This window comes from Corvus kubaryi, unplaced genomic scaffold (genome assembly GCF_017639235.1).
Source record: "Corvus kubaryi isolate FWS band 111438036 unplaced genomic scaffold, C.kubaryi_AGA036_p1.0 71, whole genome shotgun sequence".
NCBI classification, from domain to species: Eukaryota; Metazoa; Chordata; class Aves; order Passeriformes; family Corvidae; genus Corvus; species Corvus kubaryi.
The window spans coordinates 20,058,725-20,067,149 of NW_024582059.1; the positions used below are offsets into that span (position 1 = coordinate 20,058,725).

An 8,425-nucleotide genomic window follows, 5' to 3' on the forward strand; every position below is an offset into this window, starting at 1 on the left:
CCGCGGGCGGGCTCAGCGGGGAACGGGCGCCCGCGGGGTGGCGGGGGCGGTGAGGCTCGCCGTCTCGGCGGCCGAGCTGGTGCGCGCCGCGCCGGCCCCGCTGCAGCCGTACCTGCGGCTCATGCGGCTGCACCAGCCCACCGGTGAGCGTGGCGGGGAGGCTCAGGGCCCCGTGCACCCCGTGGGCTCCCGTTCCCCGCTGAGCCCGCCCGCGGGTTTTGTCTCCCCGCAGGGACGTGGCTGCTGTACCTACCGTGTACCTGGAGCATCGGGCTGGCGGCCGCTCCCGGCTGCCTCCCGGACTGGCACATGCTGTCCCTGTTCGGCGCGGGAGCCGTGCTCATGCGAGGGGCCGGCTGCACCATCAATGACATGTGGGACCGCGACTATGACAGACAGGTAGAGAACGATGGAGCAAGGCTGCTGACACGAGCATGTCAGGACAAGGGGGAATGGCTTCAAACTGAAAGAGTAGGTTTAGATTAGATATTGGGAAGAAATTCTTCACTGTGAGGATGGTGAGGCATTGGAACAGGTTGCCCAGAGAAGTTTTAGATGTCCCATCCCTTGAAGTGTTCAAGGCCAAGTTGGATGGGGCTCTGAGCAACTTGGTCTAGTGAAAAGTGTCCCTGCCCACTGCACGAGGGTTGGAACAAGCTGGTCTTACAGCCCTTCTGTGATTCAGTGAACCAAGCATGTGCCCACTCATCTGCATGATCACGGAATAAACATAATTTTTAGGCTTGGGAGGGACCTCGGGAGATGATCTAGTTCAACCCCCTTGCCAAGGCCAACTCACCCGGAGCAGGTTACACAGGAATGCATCCAACTGCGTTTGGAATGTCTCCAGGGAGGGTGACTCCACTTAACAGATGCTATTTTTTCTTAGCCAGGCACAAAGGATCTTGAAGGCACTGAAGTACACGAACATCATCAGTGATTACTTGCTGAGTACAGGCCTCAGGTTCAGGAATTCCTCCATGTTTCTATCTGAGATGCACACAATTAATCTAAGTTTCCTCCAAAAATAGTAGAAATTACTTTATTTTGTATAACATTTCTCTGTCCAGGACTGTAATAAATCTTCTGGAATACTCACCTCTGTGTCAGATAAAATACATGCTGTTGTCAGCTGTAGGTAGTACTTGAAAAAGTTTATTTCTCGACCTTGTTTTGCATGACAGAACAAAACAAGTAACGCTGTTTTGCTATACTTGCTAGTTACAACCTACCCAAGGACCACTTTTTTTTTCCCCTTAATTTTAGGAGCAGTGTTTCCTTGTATTGTTGTATAATTAATTTTGGCTTTTCAGAGTATCATGCCCAACCCTGAGCTAATCTCCTTTTCTTATGTTGTATTTTTCAATTATCATCTCCCATTTGTTCAGAAGAGGGAAATAAGCAAAAAGGCAGTGCCCAGTGTCAGATTTTGAAATGTGCACAGGTGCAGGCTTGGAGGGGAATGTCCTGGTGATGCGTCACTGTTTGCTCGTCCTGTTTTCTGTTCCTGTTTTGTTCCTCTGGTTTTGGAGTTTGGGTTTTGGCCATGCAAGACACAGAATATCCAATCATATGAAGTTCTTACTACGGCATTTGTATTTGTCCTGTTGGGAAGGCAGGCAATCAGGATGGGATTTGTGGCAGCTTTGGATGGTTTAGGGTTTGGAAGATGTTAACAACTACATATGCTAAACAGATTTGATGTGGGGGTGTGATAAGTAAGAGGGAATTTCAGTATAATGATTTAATTTATGCATTATGTGTGGTTAGATGGAAAGTTTTAAAAATTGCCTTCACAGCTTTTTCTGGAGTACCTTAAAGGGCTGCCTTCAACACAAGTGTCATAGAGTCGAGGCCAGGCCAAGAGCAGGATGTGGGCTGGTGTAGGTGATGGTGGTTTGTGATTTAGATTTCGTGTTACTGATTATTTGGGGGATGTTTTCTTTAAGTGAAACATCCCATGTTTGGTTGCACCGTGCAGTGGAATTGGTCACAGATATATTAAGTGTGTGTTTAAACTGCAAAAGCAGTATTTGGTGTTTAACATAACCGGATGGCAGGGGGGAGAGCAAGCTAAAAGAGTATATTTAAATTCACATTATTAAAGCATAGGCAAGGCACTTTATATGTACATAATATTCTGTAAAAAGTTGGCTTTTGAACCTGTTTGAATGGACTTGACACCATTTTCATTGACATGCACAATTTCACTGAATCATTAGGGTTGAAAGGCTCCTCTGGAGATCATCCAGTCCAACCCCCTGCCAAGGCAGGGTCACCTGGAGCAGGTCACACAGGAACACATCCAGGTGGGGTTGGAATGTCTCCAGAGAGGGAGACTCCACCACCTCCCCAGGCAGCCTGTTCCAGGGCTCTGCCACTCTCAGTGTGAAGAAGTTCTTCCTCATGTTGAGGTGAATTTCAGTCATTTGGGGTTTTTCAGCATTGGTCACCTTTGGCAAGTAACTCACCATTCATTTATTTTAACTTTTTTTCTGATATTTGTTTTTTTCTTAGAGTTTACTTATATGATTTCTTGTTCCAGACAGAGTTTCTAAACTCCACTGTATCCCAGATAGGATTAAATTAATTGTCATTTCACAGCTATTAACTCCACATCAATAGGACTGGATTCTGAAAATGCCATTAGAGAGAAACAAAAGTCAGCAACAAAATTAGGGCCCTTTCATTTCTCCTCAGAAAATAGGAAACAAAACATTGTAAAAACAATGTAACAAACAAAAATTGCCCATCACTTGCAGATGTACCTGGTGGTAATACTATTTCCATTTTTTAGGTTGCAAGGACAGCAAGCAGACCCCTGGCAGCTGGAGATATCTCCACTTTTCAGTCCTTGGTTTTTCTCGGGGGACAGCTCAGCCTGGCACTCTGTGTACTTCTGTGTCTGAATTACTATAGGTGATGTATGAGTTATCTTTTTGGTTTTTAAAGGCTGGTTCTGGGTCCTGGGTTAAGCACAGAGATTTTGAGCAGAAAAGGTGTTGGGGTCAGAGGGAGGAGGTTATTAGTCATGGAATTGTAGTTGAAAGGAAAAGAATTAGTTCAGTACCATGTACAGATCCTGTAATGCTGCACTACATCTATCAATCTTTAGCCTGGCAAACAATAATCCTTTTGGTACTTTCCACAGTATCATTCTGGGAGCAGCCTCTTTATCCCTTGTGGTCACCTACCCTCTGATGAAGAGAATAACATACTGGCCACAGCTAGTTTTGGGTGAGATGGAAATATTTTTACTGGTTTTTTTATTTCAGCTGTAGTTTTTGGAGTGTTTTACAAATTAATATTTGAGCTTTAGCAATCAGATTTTTTTAAACTTTATATCAAAATAGAAATAACTTGTACACAAAGCTCTGTTGTGCCACAAGCTTCTTCATTTATATCAGGCATCAGAGTTGATGTGTGGCTTTAGATGGGGTTTTTTTGTTAGAAATCAGTTCCTTGTTTTGATAGAGTGATAGGAGGAAGAAAAGTAGGGAGGAAATAAATATTAGTCATTTGAGAATGAGATATGGTTTTGGGGTTATTTCAAAACCCTTCTTAAATACAGATTTGTCTGTACAGCATTTCAGTCTTCAGCTTCTAAAATAACTCCTGGACAGATACCGATGGTGCTTGTATTTTAGGCTGAGCTACTAAAACATACCTGTGTATATTGGCTTTCATATTCCAGCTGTCTTCAGGGGGTTTTTTTAATCAAAATTGTTATTTTCAGCCCAGAAGTACCATAGTTGGCTGCTGTGTACTGTTTTGCAGCCAGTTATGCTGACATCTTTTGTTACACTGACATCTGAGCATTTTACCTTCAGACCTGTCGTTTGAATATTCTGGAATAGTTCTGTGCAAATGTTGCCCTACACTAATGAAGTCAAATTTAAATTAGGGAAAAATGTGTGGTATATGTATTTTTCCTTGTATGTCCAGAGTATTTAATGTCAAATAGCTTATATTTATTACCTGTCTGAAAATAAGCAGTAGAAAAATAGAGATGCCAGTATTATACAAAAAGTTGCTGATACAGTACACCCTCAAATAAATAATATTTAATTGCTGCTGGCATTCTTCTAACTTTTTTTTTTTTTTTTTAAATTCTCCTGATGTTTTTAGGACTTACATTTAATTGGGGAGCCCTTCTTGGCTGGTCTGCCATCAGAGGGTCGTGTGAGTGGTCTGTGTGTTTGCCCTTGTACTTTGCTGGAGTCATGTGGACACTGGTGTACGACACCATTTATGCACATCAGGTAGGGTAACAGTGAGACATTCCAGATGCCTGTGTTTAAACACACAAGTTTGCATGTGTCATTTACAAGTTCATTGTCAAATAGCAGAACTAACCTCTTGCAGTTCTTCCCCTTCAGCTGAGCTGAAGCAGCACCAAAGAAGTCTCAGCCCTTCAATATTTTATTGCTGTTTGCCAAGGTTTTACAAATGAGGTGGAAAGATGGAAGTAAAATGCCCTTTGTGCTCTCACACTTTCATATTGTGTAAATAACTTTGATGTTGGTATTAACTCTCGGCTGCTAAAGCAGCTCTAAGACCAACCTTCTAGTTTAAATTGTAATGTGGGGACCTACAACTGCTCTTAAATTGGGTTCCTAGTAAGAAGCATTGGAAATTTAAGCAAGTCCCCCATTTTTATTTTTCTTATGAAGTGGCATTGGATTATGGATTTTCTGCTAATTCATCCTTTCATTTCAGGATAAGAGGGATGACATCATGATTGGTGTGAAGTCAACTGCATTGCAGTTCAAGGAGGACACGAAGCAGTGGCTCAGTGGCTTCAGCCTGGCCATGCTCCTGAGTTTGTGTGTGGCAGGGATGAATTGCAATCAAACCTTCCCGTATTACTCGGCTGTAGCTGCCGTAGGGGCTCATCTAGCACACCAGGTTTGATGGATTTATTTATACTTTTTCCATGTGGAAGTTCTTACTAAGAAGTCAGAGCACTCTTCAACCCCCATCAATTCATGAGCTACCCATGCAAAACAGTTCCTGTAATGAGAACTGAAGTCTTCTGACAATAAGCTTGGTCCTCTTAAGTACCTTTTGCAGACCTTTTGGTTGAAGAGCTCTTTGGTCCTGACCACAAACAGCGGAGCACTGCTTTCAGTCTGTTATAACCAACAGAAGTGCACACATTAAGTTGTGACCTCAAGGAAATGCTTTTCTCCTCACTCCCAGCAGCAGCTGCTGCTAGATCCACCTCAGTAAGCTACAAAGTACTGTGGTGTTGACTGTTCTGATTCGGCTCTTGCAGTGTCTGGCACATATAATAGCAGATGTTAATATTATAATTTTGTGTTAATTGACAGTTCTAGCTCAGAGTTCTTTTTATAGCAGAGGACAATTAAGTTCAGTCTTGTAGTTGCATTAGTTTAGAAATTTTTATGCATAACAGAAAGAAAGAAATTAGCTTTTTCAGTAAAGGATGCAGATAGGATCTTGTTACCTTGTTCTTTCTGAATCCTAACAGCTGTGTTACACAGTCTTGTAGTAAGTGACAGGTCAGTTCTCTTCAAAAATTAATTGCTGGTCTTGATAGGTAAATGGTGGCAGAGGTTGTGTATTGCAAGTAGTAAAACCATTGCCAGTCTAAAGCAGTTCAATCTGTGGTAATGTGGGACTTTTTAAAACATGTTGGTCATATGTTGCATTTTAATGCTCATGCGTGGATATTAAACATATATCTGAGTAAGTGAATTCTTGTGGTGATGTACTCTGGCACTCAGCTGCTGTTTTCCTAGTGACTGTGCTTGGAAATGTATGAGGGAAAGAATACTACATCCACTGCACGATCATTTACAGTTTGAATTGTTAGTGAGGCTTTATGCCGTGGTTTTGGCATGAGTGGAAACCACTTTTAAGAATCTTTATAAGTGAGGATGCAGACCTAATGAGTGTAATTGATGGAGAATTCACAATCGTGTGGACTGCCAAAGTCACAATAGAAGAACTGTTCTGTGTACCAACCATAGAGTAGCTTCTTTTTGAGTGATTATTTTAATATTAGTCCTGCTTAAATGTTTTCATGCTTACCTTCTTGTTCAGGATTTCTGATCGTGTGCTTAACTGAGTTTAGAAAGCTGAGTAAGATGCTTGAGGACCAGGATTCCTTAATTCACTGAATTTTTGCCTGAGGCAGAGGAATTTGGGTCATGATGATGTCAAATTATATCCCTCTCAAGAAGGGTGCCAACAGAAAAATAGTATCTTTTACTTTCCTTGTGTTTCTGAAAGTATAGCTTGGCTGCTGTTGAGTTCTATGTGTCAGTTCAGTGTTTCAAGTCCCCAGTGTCTGAGGGGCTGACAAGTTCTTAAGGGTGTGGATCACATCATATTTTAGAAGCTTGTGAAGTGTTTTTGATGATTTCGTCAGGACCCAACCCTGATTTCTTTGTACAACCACAAATAAAGCAGGTTTTCTGGGGTAGGTTTCACTTCTTTCAGCCAAATACTTTCTGGTTTAGCTTTTTCAAAGGCTGAAGTGCAAGGTTTGAGGTTTTAGGGGCTCCTTCTCTATTAATCTTTTCACTCATTTTGCTCAACGTTCCCTCTTGTTATCCTTCTCAAGACTTTGGCACCGAAGTTTGGTTTTGGCAATATTTTTCAGTAACTTTGCTCTTGCTATATCTTGTGGGTTTGGTTTTTTTTTGTTTGTTTTACTTTTAGTTGTGACTCACAGCAGGGAGCTGCCATGCTCTCTGGCTGCTGTTGCAGGTGTCCTGGTTCTTGTTTGGAAGGGAATTGCATGAACTTGGCTAAGAGCAACTGGACTGAACCAGCCCTGTGTGGCAAGGCAGGGCCTGGCACTCCCCTGTGCTTTCCAGTTACCCTGGTTCACTGCTGGCTCTCCAGTGCATTGTCTCTACTGGAACATGGAACACCACCTTGCAGCAGAGATAGAAAAGTGCATGTTCTGGGGGGCTTATTTTTATTTAAAGCTACATCGAAGAATTAGGTGGCAACCAACTGAGGAAAACCTCAAAGAGATTTATTGACATGCCCAGATATTTTTGCACTTTTAAATATCAAACCAGATACACCAGTAACCAGGCTGTTTATATAGTCTTCCATTGAAATGGCCTGGGAACCATGTTCATATGAGATCCTTGACTTCTCTGCTGTATGTTGAATAAATCTGTCAAACACAGATGCCAGTTAGGCAAAAAAAATTTTAAGCACAGAGTATTCCTGTTTCTTGTGGAGGTAAGGGTAGACGTAGGAATTTAAGAATAATTTTTTGAAGTTGCAGATCATTTTGTGATGTGTCAGATATTTATGAGTCTGTAGAATAATAATCTTGTTATGTTGCACTGTGCTTTTGCAGATTTACACTTTGGACATGGACAAGCCTGAAGACTGTTGGAAAAAATTTGCTTCAAATCGTACTGTAGGAATTCTGCTCTTCATAGGGATTGTGCTTGGAAATCTGTGGAAGTGAAAAGACTTTAAAAATGTAGGGGAGCCTTCAGAAAACAGATAGTTGAAATCACTATACTTATATTTTAGTCTAACTAAAGTGTAAGTATTGTAAGAAGAAAAACACTTTTAATATAAGTATAGCTGCTTTATATTGTTTATTTATAAAAGCTGGTGGGAACATTCTTGTTTATGGAATCATGCAATTGAGATAATTCTACAATTAAAGTTTTGGTTATATGTCAATAACTTCAATCTGCATAGAAGCTCCAATAAATGAAGCTCCTCTGCTGGTCCTGTGGTATCAGCAAACCAAGCTCTAGTGTGCAGTGCATGCCACCTCTCCCAGGTGACAGGTGATAAACACTTGGTTGCTCAAAGCTCTGGAGACTGTGAACCCAAGATTTTATATGAAGCAGGTGTCTCTTAGTGACAGCAAGTGTAAAAATGCAAAATGATTCCTGGATGTAAATAAAATCTGGCTGTACATGTTTGATGGTCTGGTTTATTACAAAGGTAGTTCTCAGTTTGAGTTGGAGCTTGCTGCATGGAAGAACTGCAATAACTGTTTTTCTCCTGGGATGTCTAGGAGCAGTGAGGACTCTGAGTGTGTGAGGTCCACAATAAGGAGTCCATAGAGAAGTATTTAAGAAGATTTTCTGCTCTTGCTGTGATTGTTGCAGTGGGTGCTTTCCATGTGAAAAGAACAGGCTTCTGCAAAGTTGCCTGCACAGAGTGAGCTGAGCTTGTTTGTCAAGAGTGACTGGAACACAGACTAAGGACTGAAAACAAAAACAGAGCAGCCCAGAGCTGTGTGTGACCAGTGGTTGACCTTGGGCTATAAATTTATCATGCAAACTGTTGACATTTTTTTATTTTTATTTTTAAATTCCGCTTGTTTTGACTTATGCCTGCCAGTTTTATTTGTAGTCTTACAGGAAAAACTTGTTTTTAGGGGGATGCCTAGAAACAGTAAAAATAGCAA

The 8,425-nt window shown here is 41.6% G+C and overlaps 1 protein-coding gene across 1 annotated transcript in view; it reads left to right on the forward strand.

Annotated features, from left to right (window-relative positions):
* COQ2 (coenzyme Q2, polyprenyltransferase) overlaps window positions 1-7,934 on the forward strand; it is an 8,790-nt gene extending 856 nt beyond the window's left edge. The window contains exons 2-8 of the mRNA XM_042050048.1: window positions 17-143; window positions 233-399; window positions 2,798-2,919; window positions 3,152-3,237; window positions 4,129-4,262; window positions 4,720-4,908; window positions 7,349-7,934. Of these exons, the coding sequence (XP_041905982.1) occupies window positions 17-143; window positions 233-399; window positions 2,798-2,919; window positions 3,152-3,237; window positions 4,129-4,262; window positions 4,720-4,908; window positions 7,349-7,462 (939 nt within the window). The 3' untranslated portion in view covers window positions 7,463-7,934. The remainder of the gene's footprint in view (window positions 1-16; window positions 144-232; window positions 400-2,797; window positions 2,920-3,151; window positions 3,238-4,128; window positions 4,263-4,719; window positions 4,909-7,348) is intronic.
* The last annotated feature ends 491 nt before the right edge of the window (window positions 7,935-8,425 follow it).